Genomic DNA, 25,182 nt, shown 5'->3' on the forward strand with positions numbered 1-25,182 from the left:
CTGCTCAGGGATGGGGGGGGGGGGGCAGGAGGAGGGCTGAGAGGAAGGGAGAGAGGGACCCTGGGGGGAGGGTCGTATCTCCCTTTATCACCTGTTGATAAAGGGCACCTTCCCACTCTGGTGCGCTCCTCCCTCGGCATGTTCAGACACGGTAAGTTGTCACTAGGAAGTTACAGGAGCAGTGGACCGAGTCGTGGGACGTTCCGGGGACATTGGCTGCTGCCCATCGGGGCAGTGCCGGCCCGCAGTGGCGCGGGGCCCACACACGGCCTTCGTCTGGGGCAGTGCCCGACCTGCAGCGGCGTGGGGCCCACACACGGCCTTCGTCTGGGGCAGTGCCGGGCTGCAGCGGCGTGGGGCCCACACACGGCCTTCGTCTGGGGCAGTGCCGGGCTGCAGCGGCGTGGGGCCCACACACGGCCTTCGTCTGGGGCAGTACCCGGCCCACAGCTGCACGGGGCCCACACACGGCCTTCGTCTGGGGCAGTGCCCAGCCCGCAGTGGCGTGGGGCCCACACACGGCCTTCGTCTGGGGCAGTGCCCGACCTGCAGCGGCACGGGGCCCACACACGGCCTTCGGTCCGGCGGCGCCGCTCAGCTCCAGAAGCCGCAACTGCACAAAAGCCATTAATCCCTCCCTTTAGACGCGTCCTTCCCGGCTGCTCCCTGGCGCCTCCCGTCCTCCTCTCCTCAGGAGCAGCCTTTGCTCCCTGCCCCGCCAGACTCCTGACCACAAACCACCACATCACAAAGAAGATGGAGTCTTGGAGAACTGAGCACCTCTCCTGAAAGGGGGAGAGGGGTGCTGGCATCCCAGGGCCCAGGGCCGTGAGAGCCAGGGTCAGGGAACTTCAGGGTCCTCAACTAGAAAATGGAGACGTGAGGATGCTGAGCGCTCTGTCCCCGCTGCACAGGCCCTGGGGAGCCGTGGCATGCCGTGCAAACACACCAGGCCGGGAGCCACGGCAGAGATGGCCGCCACAGGCCACAGAGGACACCAGCGGCGTCTCGGTGAGACGCCGTCCCAAGCTGGAGTCCATGCAACGTGGTCTCCACTGTGCGAGCAATACAGCTGGAGGAAGACCTAGCTCCAATAATCAACGAGCACACGAATCCACGCGGGACCAGCTGAGGATGCACGCCGTTGCAATCAGTAACTCCATGAGTCTATGAAGAGACAAGCATACCCGACGCGGGACAGAGACACAAACCACACGGAGGGAAGTGAAATATGCAATAAAGATTCAAAAGGATGAAAATGCCTCATTATTGAGAGTCAAGAAAGGTTTCAACTTGTGGGATGAGGGAAGGGAGGTTGGGCCAAGGAAACGGCTTCTGGAAGACAGAAAGGCCGGAGAAGTAGATTAGGAGGGGAGCAGGGAGAGCCGGGAACCCGGACTTCCAGTCTGTGTTGGGGGAGCCCGATTAGATCCTGGCATCAATCCCTCCACATGCAAGCTGCAAGCTGAGATTTGCTCTCAGAAGAGACAAGAGTATTGAGAATCTTTCCAGGCAATGTCTTATTCAGCCGGTTCCTTTTCCAGGAAGAGCAGGTAGTTATTTAAATTAAATCAGTAATTCCCTGTCCAAACACAGCTTATGCCAACCTGGTACAAACTTTCGGCTTCCCACTTAACTTCTGAAAGCCGAGTTCACCAGGTATTACAAGAGATTACACACTCCGCTCCTTGAGTTTTTCTGGGAATCAGCTGTGCACATTGTCTGGGCGAAGCGTCTTTTTGTGCAAAGGATGACAACATTGTTCTCTGTTGAGATTTTTCTTTTTTCAGGAAAGACACACCTGCAATGAGGAAATGCATTCCAGAATTGTCTAACTGAAGCCCATGCCATGTCACAGAGGAGGAACGCGGGGGGGGGGGGGGGGATGGCAGTTTGTCCAGGCCACAGGGTGGAGGCAGGCAGTTTGTCCAGGCCACAGGGCTGCAGGGCTCCCCGCCCCTCTGCCCCTCAGTTGTCACCTGTGAGCTGGGAAGTTCCATCTGGGTTTCTGGCTGAGACCTGAGATCCGGGTTCATATCCTCCTGCTCAAGAGGATTCCGGTACTTCTCAAACTTCACCAGCTAGCCAAGGACAGCTGCTACTGGATGAGCCCAACCCTCTCCTCTTTCTTGATTCTCTCCACACCCAGTGCATCTTTTCATTCGTCCTCCTAAGAGGATCTCACACCTGCCATTTGTGAGCATCCTCACCACCACCAGCCTCGTCTGCCCACATCCCTTACAAATGAGCAAAGCCATGAGGCTGATCTGTCCAGAACAAAAATCAGACTCTTCTCTTTCTTGAAACCATTCAACATGGATGAATATAATGTGGTATACACAGGTAGGGAAAAAATAATTCAGCCTTCGAAGCAGAAATTGTTTTCACACACTGTTGTAAATGAAGCGTCACATAAAGTTCACCATTTGAACCCTTTTAAGTGACCTCAACTCACAGTTGTGCAACCACGTCTACTTCTCATCTGCAGAGTATCTCCGTCTCTCCAAGCCGAAGGCGGGCTCGTTCACCACGGGCTCCCTCCCCACTCCCTTTTCCCGGCTGCCCGCTGCCAGACTCAGCGCCCCACACTGTAGTGCTCCAGTGCTCCACGAGTGTGACCATCAGCTGATGCACGCAGCTCCAGCTGCATGGTGCAGGCCGTGTGGCCTGCAAGGCTGGGCCGCCAGCAGGGCCCGCTGCAGGTACAGGCAGAAGGAAACGTGTCGGTGTGTGGGCCTGGTACCGTCTCCAAGCACAACATCCATAACTTAAACACCTCCTCCCCAGCTCTGTGAGCGGCACCGTGCGGGGCGCACATGGCTGGCATCCCTCCTACACCTGGCTTGGCCTGTGTGGTTCCTCTAGAGGAGCCAGGGGAACAACTCTGCTCTTGCATGTATACTTCTGAGGGCCAGGGGGAGACGGGCGAAGCTGCCGCAGTGGAGGTTTCTAAGAAACAAGCTAGAAAAATGCATCACAGGATGGCCGCCATCCCACAACATCGGGCCTCCCAGGTTCCAAGCAGAAAATGTCAGTCTGGTCATGTCTAGCATTCCAGGTGTCGATTGCTTTGTGTGGAGGCCGGGATGGACGGGCACTAGCCTGTCCTAGCAGCACCATCCTGAGATTATTTTAAAGAGATCGTTACTGTGAGTCAAGCACACAAGGACTGCATGACTATATGGCGTTGCCTCCATTTCATGAGAGAAAAACACTAAGGATCAGAAAACAGAAACAAGCTTCTAAACCCACACAGCTAATACACGGAGATCTCCTGCTGAGCCAGCTTGGCCAGGCTGTGTGCTGACCACCCCCTGAGTGCTGTCCACCTCCTCAGTGCTGACCACTATCTCCCGAGTGCTGACCACTTCCTGTGTGTGTGCTGACCATCTCCTGAGTGATGTCCACCTCCTGAGTGCTGACCACTTCCTGTGTGTGCTGACCTCCTCGGGAGTGCTGTCCACCTCCTGAATACTGACCACTTCCTGTGTGAGTGCTGACCACCTTCTGAGTGCTGTCCACCTCCTGAGTGCTGTCCACCTCCTGGTGCTGACCACCTCCTGTGTGTGTGCTGACCACCTCCTGTGTGCTACTCATCTCCTGAGTGCTGTCCACCTCCTGTGTGTGTGCTGACCACCTCCTGAGTGCTGTCCACCTCCTGAATACTGACCACTCCCTGTGTGAGTGCTAACCACCTTCTGAGTGCTGACCACCTTCTGAGTGCTGTCCACCTCCTGAGTGCTGTCCACCTCCTGAGTGCTGACCGCCTCCTGAGTCTCGCTTGTCCAGCCCCCTGTGCAGCCAGCCTCATAACTGAGGCCGTCAGATGGCCGCGGTGCCTAAAGGTGGACGGGGTTCAAGGGAGTCAAAGGCTGAGGTGGGAAGACATTTTTTTTCTGTCAAAACAGAAGCTGCCTCAGAGCACACTGAAAATTAACAATGAAGAAAATGCTCATCCAGACTTCAGCGTCCACAAACACTGGAGGATATTTAGAGACAAACTAACAGAAAGCCCAGCCCAGGCCAGTCCCTCCAGTGGCAGCCACTGACTCTGCTGCCCTCCAAGCTCTGCTGATGCCACCCGCTGGATCCCCAGATGGAAAATCTCAGGAACCCCTCCCTATATGGAAAAGCAAAGCGTGCGTTGGTCCCTCTGAGAGAAAGCTGTAGGCAGGGTGGGAGTGAACAGCAGCCTTGGTCTTAGGAAGAATTCCCATCCCTGCAACCGGCTCAGCTTCCATTCCACAAAAGGCTGCCTGCCCCTCGGGAGACGGAGGCCCAGAATGGACCAACACCAGCGGAACTGGAAAGGCGCCGCCACTGCTGCTGGACTCGGGGTCAGTGTCAGAGGCGGTTCCAACAAGGGCTACCTGGCCAGGAGCCTGGGAGAAGCCCCCTACGCTGGAAGGAAGCCTGGCAGGAGGCGCTGAGCGTGAACCCTGGCCACGACAAGACGGCAAAATGTGGAGGTTACTCGGGGCTAATTACTAGAATCCACTCAGCTCACTCCTCCTCCCTTCGGCTCGGCTACGAGGTTGCACAATCCTGCACCTCCATAAATACAGTCACACACTGGCCTCTGGACGCCTCCTCAGCTCAGCTGCGCCACGGTCTCCTGCCTGCCCTCTGAGCCCAGCCCACAGCGCCATGAGGTCTCCCTGCGCTCTGCTCCTGCTCTTCTGCCTTCTCTTCTGCCAGATCACCCCAGGTAAGCCTTCAGGGGCACTGGCTGAGCCCCGGTCAGCCCCGGTCAGCAGGGGCCCCGTGTCCAGTTATGGGAACTCCCTGCCTAATCTTAGTCCTGGACACGGAGGATAGACTCTGGAAGGGACTCTGCTTCACCTCTCACACGGACACGTCGGCTTCCCATGCAGAACCCACAGCGTCCTCACCCTGAGTCGTGGCAGGACAGGTTCAACTACCCCCCTGCCAGGACGACCCAGCCAGGGCTTGTACCAAGCAAATGTGTAGGTGCATCCGCCACACCAAAGACAAACAGCCACCAACAGGGACTGGAGTCCCAGGAGACCAGCGGAGACCAGCCCCGGGGTCCCTGGTGCGGAGGAGGAAGGGCTCCAAAGTAGGATTCTTATCCCACGGTGACCCTGAACAAGACATGTGGTTCCTCGACTGCATAATGAGGGTCCCCGGGCTGTGTCTGAGCCTGAAAATACTCTGGGAGACTCTGATTTTCCAGACAAGCTTAGCTCATTCTTGCTATACCTCAATTGTCCCACCTGACACCTGCACGCAAACACATTCTCAAAGCAGTGGTGGTCCATTCCAGAGATAGACCAATCAACTGAATGAACCACCACAGTGCTGGGTATTCTGATGGCGAGAAAAGGACAGTGCAAAACAGGCAAGATGGCACACGCTCTTTGACTATTCCTGTATCTCTGTGTGTGTGTGTGTGTGTGTATGTGAGACAGAGAGAGAGAGAGGAAGAGAGAGAGAGAAAGAGGCAGAGAGGGTGTTTTCACTGAGAAAGAGGGATTTATTTCCTTCTGACAGTCTAAACTCAAAAGTTTAGAAGCAGCTTTTCCTGCAGGGAGAGTTCTTATTCCCCTAGTGGTGTGAGTGATCAACTCCTTCACAACATAGAAAGCAATGTCTCCAGGGTGGAACAGAGTTAGGTCTGCTCTCTGAGACTGTGTCTTAAGAATAGAGGCAACCGGGCTGGAAAGGTAGCTCAGTGGCAGAGCGCTTGCCTTGCATGCATGAGGTCCTGGGTTTGATTCCTCAGCACCACATAAGCAGAAAAATAAAAAGCCCGAAGTGGCGCCGTGGCTCAAGTGGTAGAGTGCTAGCCTTGAGCTGAAGAGCTGAGGGACAGTGCCCAGGCCCAGAGTTCAGGCCCCATGACCGTCCCATGACCCCCCCCCAAAAAAAAGAATAGAGGCGACCATAACTGAATTGGGGCACTCGGCTCCTTTTTTCTGGTTTTGTTCATCTCAGGGTTTACGCCTGTATTCAGTACTTAGAACGTCAAGGTATAAGGTATATAAGATGGACCTCATTGAAGTATAAAGACTGCATGCTTGGTGTACTTTCAATGTTACTAAGTCTTGGGTTTTATTGAAGAAGATTAAAAGCCCAATGTTTGTTTTTCCTGGGGGGGAAAAAAAAGATCAGAGCTGAGCACTCAGGACTACTTGGAGAATCCAGGCCAGAGCTGAGCACTCAGGACTGCTTGGAGAATCCAGGCCAGAGCTGAGCACTCAGGATTGCTTGGAGAATCCAGGCAAGACCTCTCCAAGCATCTTTTCAGGATACATAAGTCCTGTTAGCATAACCTTGCCAGTCTTGAGTTGATCAGTTTGCCTTCTATGAATGAGCAGAGCTGATCCAGCTGCAGACAAGCAGTGAGTGTCTGAGACCCCAGACCACCAAGGGGTCACTGTGGACCTAGAGTATTCCAGTTTGGCCATGGGAAGGGCATTGCTTCATAAAAAACTATGTTCCCTGAGATTCATGTGTGCTAGTCTGAGTCTTGGTGTCAGGAAGAACCAACTCCCCAAGTATCTTCTGCAGATCAGGTCTCCTGTATTTTGGGCCTATGGTCTCTCCTGCGTTTTAGGCATGGATTTGGGATTTATTGGTTTGTTTGTTTGTTAAATACTATAGATGACAAGTACAAATTCTGTATATTTGTGGTGCCAAGACTGTATTGTGTGTGTATGAATGAATGCAACAGCCACTCAAGCCAGCTGAGTGACGTCTATTCTTGCAGGCCTGTAGGTCAACCTGCCTGCCTACCTCAGAGTTCAGTGCTGGGGACATTAACTGTCTTTTCTAGAAGAAGGTGCCAGCCCATTTGGTTCTGTGGCCGCCCTGGGCCCTTACAGGACACCAGTGCATTCACACTTCTGGAAAACATTCTCAGAAAGACCTTCCTCCACAGACATGGGAGTCCAAGTCTCCAGAGCTGAGCAGACTTCCTCTCTGTCATGAAAGGACACATACCACCCACTTCGAGCTCCTAAAACGCTGCTTGTGAGCACAAAAGGAAGGGAAGGTGAGCGGGCCGCTCAGGAGGTCTTTGGAAATCAAGGGTGCCTGAGGCCACGTGCGAGTTGAACAAATGTGTCTTAGCGTGGACTGTCCAATCATAACGGTGTCAAGACAGGATGAGGAGCACAGAGGCCAAGGTGGCCACACCGAGGGGCTGGCCGGGGCTCGGGCATCTGAAAGTCATTTCTGAGCATCCATGGAAGTGGTGGGCCTCTCCTCGGCCTGGTAAATACAGCTAGGCCCAGCTACTGAGGGCACTGGGTGTGCAGCTCAGGACGGAGTAAAACTATGACAGTGAGAAGACAGGTAGCTAGAAAGGTGGCATTTGTGAAAGGCCAGAGACGTGCAGGAACATAAACAATAGAGCTCACTTGAATTAGTATTTACAATGCTCTTATGAGGAACAAAGGACCATCATTACGCTTCTGCAGAGGAATGCTTTGGTCCAAGTCACCTGACAGGTGGTCAGCACTGGAGGACTGAGAGCGGCCACCAGCTCCTAGATGGTCCAGCTGGGATGCTTACCTTCAGGGTGAGGCTGGATTCTGAGAGACGAAATTAGGAACAGCAAATCCAAGGATGGCTGGGTTTTGTGAGGACAACACACATGTCAGGTGAGGCCCTGAAGGTTTCCAGTCAGGACAGGGACAGAAGAAAAGACGTCTTTTTGAGAGACTGGCGTGTCTAGAGGTCTGTTTTCCTGGGGACTACATTACAGGCCAGCCAGGGGCTCCCAAGAATGGGACCCCCCGCCCTTCCCATCAGCAAAGCCAGTTTCCTACAGCTGTAGAGAGAAAACTAACCAGCCCACCGGTGACGGCGTTCTTACCGTCACTTCCTCCTCCCGTCTGTGTGCATGGCTCCTCTGAGCCCAGGTCCCCCGTCACACAATACACAGGTGCCGGCACCCAGCCCTCTGTACCCTACCATCTCCTATATCCCTCCTCTCTCATCTGAGGGGCTCACCCAGGAAACCCTAATCCTTCTGCCTCTGAGACCTCTGCCAACGGTTCCCAGCCCCAAGGACCTCTGGATCCCATCTAGAAAGCAGCCTCCCATTGCGTCAGAAAAGAGCCTGCAGCCCTCAGGCCAGGCCAGACTGAGCACCTGGAGAGCCGGAGAGAGGAGCCCCTGACACCCCCAGAAGCCCTGCTCAGGACAGTGCCACAGGGCCGGCAGCTTCCTATTGTCCCCTCCAGACTCTCCCAGCGCCTCCCCCATCACGCCCACGCCGCTGACACTCAGAGGGCCCGATGCTCACCTACCCCGCCACGCACACACGCTGTACAGGAAGGGACACAAATGCACGTGCAGGTCTGACCCCCAGCTTGCCCTCTTCCTCACACTTCCCATCCCTTGCAGACATGGCTGTCCCTGTCCTCTCTGGAGATCCCCTAGGGAAGAGCTCTGGCTGCCCCGCCCTGGGCCACAGGGGATGCTGACCACCGCCCCCATCTCCTAGGAACGGGTGGGGGCTTCCGTGAGACCTCACTTCACAGAGCGAGTGTCTTCTTTTGTTGTTTACAGACTGCTTTGGAGTTTTGTTATTTGTTTGGCAGGACTGACTGGCTGATATTTTTTGACAGATAGTTTCAACAGATTCATATAAATGCCTCCCCCCCACATCCTAGTATTGAATCCATATCAACGTAACACCCCTATGCAAAGTCAGCCTTTGTTCTTACACCTGTCGGAGGAGCCCGCGTGTTCTGAGGCCTTCCCAGACACTGGATACCTGGTCCTGACCCAAGCCGAGATGTGGTCCTGACCTGTGAGCGATCCTCAGTCTCTGCCCACTATTTAGTGTCACTATTTAGTGTCACAGGTGTGGACTTCCTGACATGTGTGTGGAAGGTCTGAGTTGCTGATTGCTTTTGGGCTTCTCTTTCTGGTTCTCAAGCCAGCTGCTCTGTGAGTCCCTCCCTCTCTGCACATGTGTGTTTTAATCCAATGTGTGCCATGCAAATCTGGGTGAGGGGAGGGAGATGGAACAATACGGGCCTATTTCTATCAAACCCGGAGCCTTCTCACAATTAGTTCCACCTCATCCTGATGGGCTTTTACTACAAGAAATCTGTGTCATAGTCATCCATCCTCCACTTTCCCTCTGTGATGTTTGTCCAGAACTTTACGCATATCTGTAATTCTCTCATGAAAAGGCAATCTTAGTGTCTCATAAGTGAGTCTCTGGATGGACCTGAAGCAGCACAGATGGAGGAGCAGAAATTGTGCCACTAACATCTGGAAATGTTTCACAATTACTCTCAGCTTCTCAACCTCCTTGTCTCGCAATCTCCAAACAAATTCTCCTTAAGAAATTGTATTTCAGCCGGGCGCTGGTGGCTCACGCCTGTAATCCTAGCTACTCAGGAGGCTGAGATCTGAGGATCGCGGTTCAAAGCCAGCCCGGGCAGGAGAGACCGTGAGACTCCTATCTCCAATAAACCACCAGAAAACCGGAAGTGGCTCTGTAGCTCAAGTGGTAGAGTGCTCGCCTTGAGCTGAAGAGCTGAAGGACAGTGCCCAGGCCCAGAGTTCAAGCCCCACGACCGACAAAAAAAAAAAAAAGAAATTGTATTTCTGTGGATCTTTTATATAAAGTCCATAGATCCCTCTCTGTGGTTTAATAGGACTCGTCATCACAGTTGAATTAGCCATTCTTCCTACAGCCCAGCGGCATCTCTTTTGTGCTAGGTCTCCTTCGGTCTCCACAGCATGCATGTCTTCTATGTGCAGACCTACTGTGTGTTGGCTCCGTGGAGACCAAGCCCACGCTGGGCTCGCTCTATGAGCCCTGCTTCCCTCCCTCTCTTGTTCTAAGTAATGACCCATTGGCATACATTTCCTACCATATTTCCTGCCACGTATTCACCTTGCCTTCCATTCTGCCAACACCTATTGTTACGCCTGACTAGTTGGTGTGACAGTTGCACTGATGCAGGATTACAGGCAATCCAGCTGCATCTGACATAACAAATATATGTGAACGAGTCGGTCTTTTAGCCCCAAGCATTGAAACTGCCACAATCCTGCTTTCCTGCCTTGCTTGGACCCCACTCACCAGCTCTCCCTTTATTCTCAGGCACAGAGTTCTCTGCAACATAGGTTTACACTTTTATGGAGGTCACCAAATAATATAGTAAGTATCTTAGCTTTCTCAGTCCAGATTAGCAAATATAATACATATGAAAAAGGCTTGGACAGCTTAATTAATTACCATGAAGCAAGCACCCTGTGAAGACCATGTAGATGCAGCAATAGCACTTTGTGCTGGGCACTGTGACTCAAGTCTGAAATTCTGGCTACGCAGGAGGCTAAGATATGAGGATCAAGGTTCAAAGTCAGCCTGGGCAGGAAAGTCTGTGAGGCTCTTATCTCCAATTAACCACCAGAAAATCTGATGTGGAGCTGTGGCTCAAAGTGGTAGAGTGCTAGCCTTGAGCAAAAAAGCTCAGAGACAGACTCTGAGTTCAAGCCTCGTGAACAACAACCACAAAGAATTAGCCCTTTACAGCCCCGGGGAGCCCTCCTGTAACTGCTCACCACACATTTGTGGTACTAGCTTTCCATGTTTCTCGTACATTTACTCCATGATGATTTGTGTTCAATAACACAGCTTGGGTTATGCTGTGCGTAGCTTTGCTGAGACAAGTGTATATGCCTAGCTCTGTGGCTTGGGTCGCAGAATAAGCACATACCTAATTCCTCAGGGCAATGCCAAAGTGCTTACTCTAATGTACATGAGCATGCCTCCCTCCCTATTTCAACTCTTGGTAACATGGGTTCATTTCTAACTGGATCCATATGGTATACTGTAGGGCTATCTCATTACGGTTTGGATTTTGGCACGTGTCTCTTGGCTGGCCCTTGTGAAAGGGTGTTCATGTTTTCATCAAATTATCGTTCTTTGCTTATCACTCTGGGTAGCTCTTTGCACTCAGTCATGTGCATTTCAAAAGCCATCTCTTGCTTGTGCCTTGATTGTTCACCTTATGACCAGAAACTTTTCTCAGTGATTTTAATCTTTATTTCATATCATTTATTCTGGAGTTAGTGACAATTGTATTATAAAGACAAACTCCAGTATTACTTGCTAGAAGTTTATTGGTTTCACTTTTACATTAGGCTTACTATAAATTTATCGTTTGTCTTCTGTGTGTGTGTGTGTGTGTGTGTGTGTGTGTGTGTGTGTGTGTGTGTGTGTGTGTGTGTGTTGATAGAAAAGTCAATTTTTTCCCCTACTTTGAACACCCAAACATCCCGGGAAGAAGAACTGATTTCCCCCCTGTTCTGCTCCACCTAAGTTCTTCATGTGTGCTGTGCTCTCTTTCTGCCTTTCCCCCTGTCCCATTTCTGTCTGCCTGTCCTTTGTTATCACCACACTGTCTTAATTGCAGTACCTCTATAATTAGTCTTCACAACCGGTAAAGCCAGTCCTCCAGCCTTCCTCTCCAGGAATGCTGTGGGAGTCTAGCCCTTTGAGTTTACGAATACATTTTTTAGAACCAGCTTCAAGTTTCACTGAAAGAATCTCTTTGGATTATTATGGGTTGAAGATTAATTTGGAAAACTGCTAACATGTATTAAGCAACCATCTTATGCTTAAACGTAACATTTCTATACTTATTTGAATTTTTTTTTTTTTTGCAGATGGTTTTATGGCCAGGGACAGAAACGTTGAACATGTTTTTGTAGATTCATAACCAGGCATCTAATACTTCACGCTTTTCAATATGGCACTTTTACTTTTAATATCACTTCACTGTCGGGTTCTAAAACGCTAAAACTGATTGCTTCTCTTTTCTGTATATTGATCTCATATACAGCAAAAACACGCCAAACTGGTTTGCTTAATCCTCTTTCATCTGTACATAATCATAAGATCTGCAAATACTGACAATTATTTGTTTCCTTACAACCCATATATTCTTGGGGTTATTATGTATCTGTTTTCTTATTTCCCTAGCTAGTAGCTCAAATACAATGTTAAATGGAAGCACTGGTACTCAACATCTTGATCTTATTGCTAGTTGTTAATGGAAAACTAAAATTCTGATCAATGGGAGCACATCTTTTCTTAAAATACTCATTGCTAGATTAGTGAGTCAATATTGAATGTTTCAAATGTTTTTCTGCATCTATTAAAATGATCTGACTTTCTTATTTTTACAGCCTTGGCTGATTATATAATGTTACTCAAGGGAACCCAGTTTAATTCTGTTAGCTCACATTTAGAACTATCGTCTCTTTTTTGATCAAGGAGGTTGACCTTCAATTTTTCATCCTGATCTTATTAGATCTTGTTAATACCAACTGTTGACCTTCAAACATGAATAATGAATAACTCATTCAAACTCTGGGAACTTCTGCTTTACTGTCTGGCATTAAGGGAGGAAAGCGTTCCCGGAGAACTAAGTGCAACTACAAATCACCAAAGACGAGTGCCCAGAATCATAAATGCAGGAGATCATAGGCCTTGTCTCCTCGGTTTTAAGTTTGAGAAGATAGAGCCCAGAGAAGGAGGGCACCTTACCAAAGGACACAACATGGATTAATTTTTAACACAGAAGGTAACTAAAGCACCTGAAACTAATTACTATTTGTTTTGTGTCCTTTAAGTGAGATAATTGAGACCAATTAAAGAAATTAGTTCTAGCCGGGTGCTGGTGACTCACACCACTAATCCTAACAACTCAGGAGGCTAAGATCTGAGGAACCGAGGCGTCATAGGCAGCCCAGGCAGGAAAGTTTGACTCATCTCCAATAAACTATCAAAAAGCCAGAAATGGGGCTGTGGCTAAAGTGGTAGAGCACTAGCCTTGAACCAAAAAAAAGCTCAGTGACAGTACCCAGGCCCTGAGTTCAAGCCCCAGATTGTCACACAAAGAAAATGGAATTGGTTCTTGATTTTTTAAATTGGCATATATTAATTATACAATGTTATATATTTATTTATGGCATTTCCAAACATGAACATAGTGCACATTGATCATATCTATCCCTTTACTATCTTTTATTAAGTCTTGAGGCTTGAACTGAGGGCCTGGGTATTGTCCCTGGGCTTTTTTGCTTAAGACCAGTGCTGTACCACTTGAGCCACAGCTCCAGTTCCAGCTTTTGGGTGGTTAACAGGAGGTGAGAGTCTCACAGACTTTCCTGCCCGGGCTGGCTTTGATCTCAGCCTTCAGAGTTCCTGGGATTACAGGCCTGAGTCACCGGCACCCAGCTCTACCTTTTGTGGCACTTCCCTGTCCTCTTCCACATCCCTGATTGGACCCCCTTACATTCTCACTCTCGTTTCCTCTCCTGCATTCCACATGAGAGAGGTCCACCCCTTGTCAGTTTGACACCCAAACATATCTCCTTTAAAACTCAATATTCTAACTTCCAAATGTCTGTGCCAGTCTTACAATGTTAGATGTATTCATTCCATCTCCAAGAATTCCCAAAGTCCTAACAATTCAACACTGCGCTTGCTCTTTGTGAGCTTGCACCACAACTGCCCCTATTAGGTTCTACTTATAATATTATCTAGGGGTTCTGAGTCCTTTCTTTTCCCCACCAAATAAAGATCTTTGAGGCAGGAAAAGTAGGAGCAAAGGTAAAGTTTCTTTAAAAGTGAGGGTAAGGCTCCAGAGAAGGTGCAGAAAGCTTCTTAGCTATTGGTGGGCTGGTAGAAGCCCCAACCAAGACTTCTTCCTGGGGAGCACACAACAGCACAGATTGCTAATAAATACATGAAGCAATGTTCAATAACATAGCCATGAGGGAAATGCAAATCCAAACAGCACTGAGATTCCATCTCACCCAAGTCAGAAGTGTACTTTGTATACACACACAATGCACACATATGAAAATAGCATAATGAAAGCCAGGAAAAAGGAGAGAGGAGGGAGGAGTTAAGAACAAGTTAATGGAGTAGATTAAGTCACATTGCACACATATATGGAAATACTAGCATGATACTCCTTTGCACAACTAATTTTCAGTAATAAAAAGAGTGAAATAATAATGCCTAGTGGTCTTTTTCCAGAATATCACGGAGTATGATTTTGTTTTCTATTGCAGTCTAGGGAAGCTTCTAATAATGATATTCTGTGAGGCTGGACAGGCAGTCAAATAGCTTCCAACTGGAGAGAGCTTGACAGAGTAGCAGTGTTTCAGCCTGAAATGAAGGATGATAGGTTTGGGCAGAAATGGTGGTAGGCAAACTGAGGACTAGGCTTCAGATCAGACAGACCTGTGCAACCGGTGGCAGGAGGGCAGCAGAGGTGAGGATGCGCACCTAGTCTGGGACCCACAACGCGTTCATTCACGTGAGTGTGGGGAGAGGAGGAGGAAGGGGGAAATTCTAGTTAGGAAAAGCGTGAGTTCCCTCAACAGCCAAATGCCTTTGGGCCGAACAAATTCCACATGTCCCCAGGCTGCTCCTCCTCGACAGCTGAGCTCCTCAACAGCAACCCCAAGGGTCAATTACACGCATTCTCCCTGGAAGAGAAATCTCCTGCCGTTTGCACAGCTGTCTGCCCTGCGTTCGCCCAGCGTCTCCCCACCCCGGGAGTGCAGCCTTGAGTCTGACGTGTTTCTCTTCCCTCCATGCAGATGCCGGCCTCACGGGTCTGGGACACAGATCTGACCACTACCTCTGCGTGAAGAAAGGTGGATTCTGTCTCTATTCTGAATGCCCAAAGAACACTAAAGTTGAGGGCAGCTGTTACCACAAGATGGCCAACTGCTGTAAATAGGCCGGGAGGGCCTGGGAGAGGGAACCTGGAAACCACAAGAGGATTTGTAGTCAGTCATGTTTCAGCACAAGCGTGGCATTCCGTGGATACAACCTGGGAAATGAACTATGCGACTTGCGGGCAGGAACAGGAGGGGGAAGCTAGGAGGAGGAAAACACTGGGTGACGTTGTCCAAAAGAGAAATGAACTCATTGTCTTCATAAGAGCAATAAAATTATATCAAAATAAATACCTTTCATTCTGTTATCGTCCAAAAAAATAAAGGAAACCTTTATTTCAAGCTTATGTTCTTTAGGCCAAAATGAATCTTAGGTCTCTTTATAGAAGGGATTGAGAAAATGCAGGGCTGGGGTTGAAGATTCGAACAGGAATTGGAAGAGTCCGGAAGCCTGCCTTGTCCAGGGCAACGAGGGCTAGAACTTGAGCTGTGTCACCTGTGACAGGGAGAGCAAGCCGACAAAGGGAGAAAGAAGGCCGAGCCCTTGCAGGCCACAGCAGGCCGCAACCACGGCTGCAGACATCCTCCAGGCAACGCAGAGCAGTGTCGGAGACGCAAGGACGGGGGCGGGGAGTCTTCATTTCTTAAAATCTGGTCACTGCATTGTTTTAGAGAAGATGTTCAGAGGGACTGCGGTTACTTGAGTCAGGTAATGAGTGCATTTCCTTCCATGCAGTGTCTCTGTTCCTCATCTCCCTCCCATCTCTAGCAAAGTTGTATAGTTCATTTTCCTCAGTCCAGTGGGCTCCACCACCACGCTTTTCCTCCCTTTTTCCCTTGAATTCTGTATCCTCCCTCCCACTCTTCCAAGATGTCCCTGTGAGTACACCAAAGGTAAAGAAGAATCATCAAAAACAAAACATGTAAAAAGAAAGGTAGTCAAATCAGACAGCTGTCTCCGACGGTCGGACTCACCAGGGGCAACATGAAACTTCTAGAAAGGGCCCAGGGTGAGCGAGATTTTTCTGAGAAGTGCCCCTGGGGAGGGGAGCGGGGTCAGTGGGCTGTGACGGCAGCATCGGGTTGTGAGAACAACGCCCATTTCCATCGCTTGAAGGAACACATTACAGTGCCGGACAATGGGAGAAAGCGGCAGTCGTGCTGAGTAAGAGAAGCCACACTCAGAAAGGCAAGTACCACATGTTTGGGCTCATATGGAGAATCTAGAAATAATAATGAAGCACTCACGTGAAAGGGAGAACCAGAAGAAGTGGGGAAAGAAGACAGCTATGTGGAGTGAGTATGGCCGAAGTACTTTGTGTGAATGCACGAAAGTAGAACCACTACAGCTGTTCACAAAGGCTCGGATGGGGTGGAGAGGGGAAAGGGGGGGCACACAAGAGTATGGAGGAGATGCATTTAATCAAAGTGCATCATGTGCATGTGTGGAAATGTCGCAGGAAAAGTCCTTTGTGCAATGCATGTACACTAATAAAAAATATATCATCGACGAGTGTAACAAGGTAATAGAGTTGCTGCCACTGAACTGTGCACTTCAAGATGTTTAAGACTGCAAAGTTTCTGTTTATTTTTACAGGAAATAATAAAGGAGTGTATCATTAAAAGAATTACAATGTACCACCGGGCACTGGTGGCTCACGCCTGTAATCTTAGCTACTCAGGAGGCTGAGATCTGAGGATCATGGTTCAAAGCCAGCCCGGGGCAGGAAAGTCTGTGAAACTCTTATCTCCAATAAACCACTAGAAAACCGGAAGTGGCGCTGTGGCTCAAGTGGTAGAGCGCTTGCCTTGAGCTGAAATGCTGAGGGACAGCGTCCAGGCCCAGAGTTCAGGCCCCACAACCAACAACAGCAACAAAAATTACCATGTACCCCATAGGTATATATAATTATGAGATTGATTGGAGATTTTTATTAATAATATAAAAATAAATCTCCTTGTGTCTCTGGAGGTAGGAGGCTCTTTCAGGACAGTCATTGGAGCCCCCTGCTCATGGACTTAACTAAGAATTGCAGTCTTTCAGGTTGTCACATTTACTCCAACTTTGTCCAGAAATATGAAGAGCAGCCTCCTCACTAAGCACCTTGTCAGAATGAAAACATGTTCACATGCTCTCAGGGTGGAACTGTATGACCCCTCCTCCAAGAGCGACCAGCTTCTTGCCCCTGAAATTGAGTCATTAGCCAAGCAACAGTGGCTCACTGTAATCCTAGCTACTCAGGAGGCTGAAATCTGAGGATCATGGTTTAAAGCCAGCCTGGGCAGGAAAGTCTATGAGATTCTTATTTCCAATTAATCACAGAAAAAAGCCAGAATTGGTGCTTGACTCAAGTGGTAGAGCACTAGCCTTGAGCAAATGGAGTTCAGGGATAGTACCCAGGCTGAGAGTTCAAGCCCCAGAACCAGCACACAAAAAAGAAAGAAAGAAAGAAGGAAAGAAGGAAAGAAAGAAAGAAAGAAAGAAAGAAAGAAAGAAAGAAAGAAAGAAAGAAAGAAAGAAAGAAAGAGAGAGAGAGAAAGAGAGAGAGAAGGAAGGAAGGAAGGAAAGAAGGAAGGAAGGAAGGGAAGAAGGAAAGAAGGAAGGAAGGAAGGAAAGAAAGAAGGAACGGAAGGGAAGGGAAGGGAAGGAATTACTGTCTTTAATCTGATTATATCCAACTACAGAAATCATAGAACCAGTTCAGAAAACTTGAGGGTTTTTTTCCCCTTTACAGCCACTCCACGTTCAACACCTACTTATAAAGATAATTAGAAAGAAAGAGCCCTCTGGAGCTGCCAGATGGATGAGCAGAGAAATTGATGTTTTCAAGGAATTGACTACGAAATCTGTGGCTCTGCAGCCCAGCCTGGCAGTCTTGAGTTTCACAGAGGAGTTTCCATCTAAGACCGACACTGGTTTACCTGCAGAATTCCCTTCTCCTATGAGTGATCCATGATTGCTTAAGCTATGAAATCAGCCTGGAAACTCATCTGCTGATGGGTAAATTGTGTGTGTGTGTGTGTGTGTGTGTGTGTGTGTGTGTGTGTGTGTGTGTGTGTGTGTGTGTGTGTGCGTGCGTGCGCACACATGCGTGTGCGCAAATACGCGTTCTTTGTATTATTTGGCCATAAGGACGACAAAATTATGTCATTTATAGGAAAATGGAAAGAGCTGGAGATCATTAAAATAAGCCAGATGCAGGAGGACAAATAATGGTGTGTTTTCCCCCTCGTATATGGAATCAAGGTCTAAAAGAAACCAAAATAGTGCTTCAGATGTAGATTTGAAGGTGAAATGGTGAGGAAGCCAGTAGGAAGGCGGGCTGTTGAGGGTCACCTTCTGTGGAGGACAATATGGGCAAAATACGAGGCATGCATGCATAAAAATATAATAAAAGCATACCTAAAATTGTTAAAAAAACAAACCACACTGAGGGATTGTGGGAAAGAGCAGCTACCTGTGCATACCAGTCTTTACTCTCTCGATTCTTTCATGGGGCCACCTGTTGAAGAAGCTGGTTGAAAGTCAACAAGGAAGAGCGGATATAACATCCCAAATATTAGCTAAGTTCTTATAGCTCCTTTGTGTTGACAATTTGTTATTTTTGGCATATTACACTGTCAACATTGAATTACCTGCACCTACAGGGATGGAAAGGAGTCTTCAGCTGTTTATATTGCGTTGCATATATTTTGCTTATTACATGGTATATTGATACTTTAGAAATCAGAAGGAAAAGATAAAAACTTTGGCTCTAGAATGTTCCTCCTATCAGAGTGTTTTCAGAAGCAGCAGAAGCCTGTGCAGAGGCATGGCTAGAGTGAGCAAACCGAATGGCACGTCTCCAGCCTCCTCCCTCAGACCCGCACACTCCGGGAGGCAGGATTTGTCTTCACTGTTCCAGGACCAGGGGCTAGGCAACTGGAGATCAACCTGTAGGGCAGTGTCAGCTACGATTTTCCAAACTAGCAAGCACATCCTACACTATTCTGTCCCAAGAAAACCCCGACAGAGGCTCTGGCCTCTTCTCGCCGACTCTGTCCTCTCTCTCTGCGTGGCTGGAGCTTCTAGGATAATGACCTTGGTCACCCAAGCCTCTCGGGCCACTCCTTGCCATAGTAACTGACAGTGACAAAAAAGGAAACACATCAAATATTAACCTCATCCGAAGCGCACTTTTCAGAAGGGTCCAGAATAATGTTCACCAAATAGCTGAGCATCCCCTTCCCTCCTCTGACCATAAACCTAACCCACAGAGCATCTCCCATAGCAAACCCAAGGCCTACGTTGTGCTGGGCAGTTCTATGTGCTGTACCCTAATGTAGCAACTGACTGCCAACACGATTTCCACATATAAAATTCCCAGCTGTTTCTATGTACCAAAGGAAGGTTCATTGGTGAAAGAGATCTTCAAGTAAATGCTTCAGAAAGCACACCCTGCTCCCTAGAGCCTGGCAGGGATTTTCATCCTTAAACATAAACACACAACCAAGAATAACAAGACATCCAGCGCACGGTGGAGCGAAGCCACAGCACACAAACAGAAACAATCATGGAACGCTTTGGATAAAGGTCAGACATGCAAGGAACATTTCGCCATTCATGAGTTATTGGCAAATGCAATGTTGAGATAAACCAGGAAGAAGAGTTTGCAAACAAGGGTTCTTGGGTCAGAGTAAAGGAATTAATGAGGCAGAACATAATGAACTCACACCATTTGCTGCATTCACCCACTATCCTTTCAGGGTGGAGGGAATTCACATTTTTAGAGTCACTTGGGAGAAGAAAATTGCACTACAATATGGATGCCCAAAGTTCTTGTTCTCTCAGACAGCTGGACTTGTGGCCAAGACATGATCAGCCACATACAATGTCTAGATGGACCAACACTAGAGGGAGAGCAGGGCCAAAGTAGGTAGTAGAAGGAAAAGGATTTCATTGTTTGTCTCCAGGTGTTTCTGCCTCTTTCTGTATCTCTGGGTCTCTCCCTCTTTTTTCCACTCTTCTCTCCCTCTCTCCCTATCCCATTTCTCATCATGCATGTGAATATATATATATGTACATACATACATACACATATATACATGTATGTGTATTTGTGTGTGCGCAGGGTCTTGGTCTACACTGCCTTGTCAGGCTAATTCCCCCTAATTCAGGAAACAAAAGAGGTCTAGCAGGAGGCACTGATTCAAGATTTCCAGAATAAGAGTAAACACACTCACACCTCTCAAGACGCTGTGCCCACAGTGCAGAGTAATATACAAGACATGTGATGGGGTTGTTTAATGAAATGACACTCTGGATTGCAATCCCTCCTTTCACCTCCTCTAGGGATTATGCAACCAGGCAGGTCTATAAATCCAGCCACGCTGGAGCCCAGAGCCTCAGTCCCCTCGCCATCATAGTCTCCGGGGAACCGCAGCCTGAGTCCCGCCTGCAGCCACCATGAGGACTCCTTGTTTCCTGCTACTGATGTTCTGGTTCCTCTTCTTCCAGAATGCCTCAGGTAAGTCTCAGGTCCCCTGGATTCCCTGCCAGGAGCTGGTAAAGTGGGGGATGCGGAGAACCAAGGACAGAGCCTCCGGGTCCTGAGTGACCAGCAGCTGCTGAGCACCCTGAGGGAGAGAGACCTGCATTGCACACACTTCAGTGCGTCTGCACACTGCTCCCTGGGCATCCGAGGAATGAGCCTAGCGGGCCCGCTCCCAGTGCTGGCTGTGCCTCCCAGCCTCAGCGCTGCCCCGGCCACAGAGGACACATAGTCTGTGTGGAAGGGCTTCTGCTTCTCCTGCAGGGAGTCGGGCTTCCCACGCCATCCTCATCCTGGCTCACTGTCTGGGGGTTCCCTGGGCCTTCTGCCAGGTGAAGGTACCGCCAGCCTCGCACAAGCCCAGCTCCGGGGACCACAGCTGAGCCGCTACCTTCTTGGCATACCCAGTCCTAGCCTTGCTCCCTAGTGCACAGGAGGGGCGTTGCCAGGTACGCCAGAGAAATAAGGCCAGGGAAATAAACAAAAAGGATTCCAATAGGAAAGGAAGAAGTCATATTAGTGAAGATATGATCCTATCATTAAAGACTTAAAGATTCCACCAAAAAATCATGTAGACCCCATAAACACTTCCAGAAACACAGCAAGACATAAATTTGGCATGCGAAAATCAGTAGCTTTGCTCTCGATCAGCAGCAATCAGGCTGACAAAATAAATCAGAGGGTGGAAGTGCCATAATTCTATTTCTGCGATTGGAGATCCTCATGTTAAAGGGAATACCTCAGACTTAGATACATAGTGCTTGTGTGAATGCAGTTCTTAGCAATGAGTGCAGGACTGTGAGCAGGCTGGGTCAGGGGCTGGGTGGGGGAGGGTGTGCGGAGAGGGCATGGAGGGGCTGAACGTGGCCGAGGCTCCTCATGGACATGCATGGAAACAGAGCGATAAAACCGACTGACAGTGTTCTAGAGAGGCTTGGCAGGAGCCGGTGTGTGTGTGTTTAGAAACATCACAGTAAAACCTCTTTGTACCCAATACACACAGGACACGCTGGGAAGAGGAAAGGAACAGGGCGTGTCTGCCAGGGCAGCTGAGTGACTCTGGCAAAGCTGCGGTACATAAATCACATCTACACAGAAACCGAACCTTTCTCCATCACCCTTGTAGAAAGAGCAAAGAGGGGACCCTGCCTCAGGGCGTCTCTAGGAGACCCGAGGCCCCCAGAGACACAGACAGACACAGACAGACACACAGACACACAAACACAGACACCACACACACACACACACACACACACACACACACACACACACACACACACACACACTCACACACACACACACACACACACACACTGCCCTGGGACTCAAGAGTCTGTCTGATCCCTGGCGTCGGAAGGAGAGGAGGAGCAGACTCCCCTCCATCTGTTCGGAGCGAGCTACGCAGCTTGAGCTCCTGTGTCTGCTGGGTGGCTGCAGGCGGCCCTCCCCTGCATCCCGCCTCACGTTCCAAATCTGGGTTGCGCGGCTTTCGTGTGGTGTGTTGGTGGTTTGGTTAAGATTTGGTCTTTGGGGCTGGGAAGGTGGCTCAGTGGTAGAGCGCTTGCCTTGCATGCTCAAGGCCCTGGGTTCGATTCCTCAGCACCACATAAGCAAAAAGAAAAAAAAAAGCCGGAAGTGGCACTGTGGCTCAAGTGGTAGAGCGCTAGCCTTGAGCTGAAGAGCTGAGGGACAGCGCCCAGGCCCAGAGTTCAGGCCCCACGACCGGACCAAAAAAAAAAAGATTTGGTCTTTGGAGACAAGGTCGTACTGTGCAGCCCTGGCCCACCATTTAACCGTCTTGGCAGCAGGGAAGCAGCCGGCCGCGGGGAACTGCAGGGGTCGGGCTGGCCCCAGGGACGCAGCCTCGCCTGGGGCCCCGCAGGCTCCCTCCTCCCGCCGCTGTTCTCCACTATGGACCGGGGCAGTGCGTGTGCAGCCCTGGTGAAGTCAGTCAGGCCCGGGAGGACACAGTCGGCCGGCAGGTTGCAGGCTTGAAGGCCCAGACCCAGAAAGATGCATGAACAGATCTTAATGCAGAAACCTGCAACATCTCCAGAGGGGAATCACAGATTTGGGGGGTGCTGTGGAAACAGGGACACAGGAGACAGGCGAGGGGCTTGAGTAGGAACAAGGAGGGCAGAATCTTCCAGGACATGTGCATAGCCTCGTGCCCACACTGAGGAAGGAGGTGATATGAGTTTGGGGGTGGGGAAGAAGGGAGAGATGGGATTTTTCCTCTTGGGAGGCTCAGGGTCCGAGCACAGCTAAGTTCAGTGGCGGAAGGTGCTCATCCTCCACAGCTGAGTTCTTCACAGGCCCCACTCCCAAAAGCAGCCCAGAGAGCCGGGACATAGACTTCCCCGGGAAAGAACGCTCTCTGTCTGTTGCCCTTCGGCTGAGGCTGCAGCCCCCCCGGCCCGTGGCCTGAGGCGCTTCTGCTCTTCCCTTGCAGGCATCACCAACAGTACCAACATTATCAAGAATGAGACGGCCTGCGCGATGAAGGGGGGGACGTGTCACAACGGCACCTGCCCTCTCCAGAAAACGATCCTCGGCACCTGCTCCCACATGAAGCACCTGTGCTGCAGCTGAGCCGCAGCCAGGAGCAAGGGGAGGACGGCCACTCGCTGTTCAATAAAGGAAACGTCTGTGCAGCAAACATTCTTCAGCCCCAAATGAGTCTGTGACCCATTGCAAAGAGATTAAGAATACAACTTAGGATCCAAAAGATCGGGGTGGGCTGGGGGGTGGGGGGAGGAAGGGCAGACCTGGAGGTCAGAGAATAAGCATTCAGGGACTCCTGGGTCACAGAGACTAAGAGTCTTGCCATAAGGTCAACCTAGAGAGGGAGGGATTTGGCCTCAGGAAAGCTGAGGGCCTAAGGCAGCAATCAGCGGACAGAACTTGGTGATGAGGATAGTTGCGTGGCCTGAAGGGCATTTCATAAAACAAGGCACTGGCCTCCAGGGGCGGGGAGCAGAGCTGAGACTGCAGACATGGTCACACTAGCTCCTCAAAGGCAGCCCAGAGTCCGGCAGGCCCAAGATGGAGCACACACCAGGAGCCTGGAGCCAAGGCCCAGGCAGGAGACAACCATGTGCACCCGCGGGGCAGAGGGGAATGGAGACTGGGAGGCGGACAGGTGGAGAATCCAGCGACTTCAGCTGTCCAGACAGCAAGTGTGTGGCTCGGTGACCCCACACACCATGCCCGCAGTGAGGCCCAGTGTCTGAGGATGACCACAGAAGTGGGCCCTGGCTGCCAGAGTGATGTGCACCATGGAGCAATCTTGTGGGTTTGGGAACTTTCTGGAAGGTGCGGCTGAGAGCTGCAGGGCCAGGACAGGAGGCTCCATGAATCCATGCCAGTCTTGGTCTCGTCCCAGGGTGGTGTGCTGGTGGTGAGAGAATCCCTCACCTGTCCAGGCTCAGAGAATGGTCTGAAGACAAGAAGTGCAGCAGAAAGGATTTCTTCCCCATGGTCTTAGAATTGTAAATATCAGATGAACAGACACACCCCTAAGAAGTGGCAACAAGCAGTTCACCTCCTAATGAGCAAATTCCTCCCCGTTCCTCTTTGGCTGAGTACTATGGGGTGTACAATCTTCCCAGACAGCACCTAAGCTTCATTATTTCTACCAGCTATTTTTCTTTTTTGTTGGTTGTGGGCCCTGAACTCTGGGCCTGGGCACTGTCCCTTAGCTCTTCAGCCCAAGGCTAGCACCCTACCATTTAAGCCACAGCATTACTTCTGGATTTTTCTGCTTATATAGTGCTGAGGAATCGAACCCAGGGCCTCATGCATGTGAGGCAAGCGCTCTACCACTAAGCCACCTTCCCAGTCTCAGCTATTTTTTAATATAGACACCTCTTGGTGTTAGCTGAATTTTGGAAGAGAGCGCGTCTCCGCCGCTCCCTGTCCAGTGGTGGGGAGGCTCCCTGGGGGTGCGCTTCCTGGAGCACACCCGGCTGGGATTTAACTTCGCATTCTATTGCACTCCACCTCTCCCTGCTCCTTGGCCCCTTTCCCATGGCCCACGCGCCTACTCTGCTTGTCGAGGGAATGCCCAAGCGCAAGGGCTTTGTGGCGGTCACACCAGTAAGCTGTGAAGTCCTGTAAAGAAACGTTTGACTCCAGGCAGCACGCTTTGTCTGGCCTCGTCTCAGGTTTTATTTTCCATAGTAGGCAGGGTCTGGAGGAATGGCCATGTACAAACAGACCCCCGCAGCCCCGGCGCCCGGCCACAGACCCCCCCCTGCAGCCCCGGCACCCAGCCACCACCACGAAACTCCCCACACTGCTTGCTTTCTTCCTCACTGTGAGGCTCCCTGGGGGGCATCCATGGATAGCCTCTTTGCTGCCCTCGAGGGCACAAAACGGGGTGCCCATGGAACTAGTAGGGCCTTGACTGGCCTACTCTGTGGCCAGTGGTGGAATCCAGCACAGGAAGCACATGAAGAAAGGGACGTTTCCATGTTGGAAGCAGTAGAGAAGTAGATCCTTACCAAGCCGTGTCCTCCAGTCACATGCGTACACGCACACACATGCACACACATGCACACGCACATACACACACACACCTCAAACACAAGGAAACATGATTCCCGCTAGCCTTACTATATTTGAGTGGCACCAAGAGAGCAGATCTGATGTTGTGAGCATCTGAGCGAAAGCTTAGTTATAGCCGGGCAGTGCTGGTGGCTCACACCTGTAATCCTAGCTACTCAGGAGACTGAGATCTGAGGATCGCAGTTCAAAGCCAGCCCGGGGAAGGAAAATCCATGAGAATCTTACCTCCAATTGACCACCAGAAAACTGGAAGTGGAGCTGTGGCTCAAAGTGGCACAGCACCAGCTTTACTAAGAGAGCTCAGGAACAGTGACCAGGCCCTGAGTTCAAGGTCCAGAACCAACAAAAGAAAAAAGAAAAAGGCTTGGCTACTAAACTACTCGCT

The 25,182-nt window shown here is 50.2% G+C and overlaps 1 protein-coding gene and 1 long non-coding RNA gene across 2 annotated transcripts; both read left to right on the top strand.

The window, feature by feature from the left end:
• The first annotated feature begins 4,567 nt into the window (after nt 1-4,567).
• On the top strand, nt 4,568-15,005 carry Defb1 (defensin beta 1). The gene is made up of 2 exons (XM_070016032.1): nt 4,568-4,708; nt 14,617-15,005. Exons 1-2 carry the CDS (start codon nt 4,648-4,650, stop codon nt 14,757-14,759), a joined length of 204 nt encoding a protein of 67 aa, XP_069872133.1. The 5' UTR covers nt 4,568-4,647; the 3' UTR covers nt 14,760-15,005.
• A 2,678-nt stretch (nt 15,006-17,683) lies between these two features.
• LOC138823095 (uncharacterized) lies at nt 17,684-22,887 on the top strand. Its single transcript, XR_011370742.1, has 3 exons — nt 17,684-17,698; nt 20,030-20,204; nt 22,681-22,887. It is a non-coding gene; the product is annotated as an uncharacterized lncRNA (long non-coding RNA).
• Nucleotides 22,888-25,182: the final 2,295 nt, after the last annotated feature.

This window comes from Dipodomys merriami, unplaced genomic scaffold, assembly GCF_024711535.1.
Source record: "Dipodomys merriami isolate MVZ:Mamm:240054 unplaced genomic scaffold, mDipMer1.0.p SCAF_12, whole genome shotgun sequence".
In the NCBI taxonomy this organism is placed as follows: Eukaryota; Metazoa; Chordata; class Mammalia; order Rodentia; family Heteromyidae; genus Dipodomys; species Dipodomys merriami.

What these genes read in the sequence shown, in the direction of transcription:
- Defb1 (XM_070016032.1), top strand. Translation starts at nt 4,648, where the DNA reads ATGAGGTCTCCCTGCGCTCTGCTCCTGCTCTTCTGCCTTCTCTTCTGC. An exon ending in CTTCTGCCAGATCACCCCAG is followed by an intron (nt 4,709 to 14,616) that starts GTAAGCCTTCAG and finishes CCCTCCATGCAG; the next exon opens with ATGCCGGCCTCACGGGTCTG.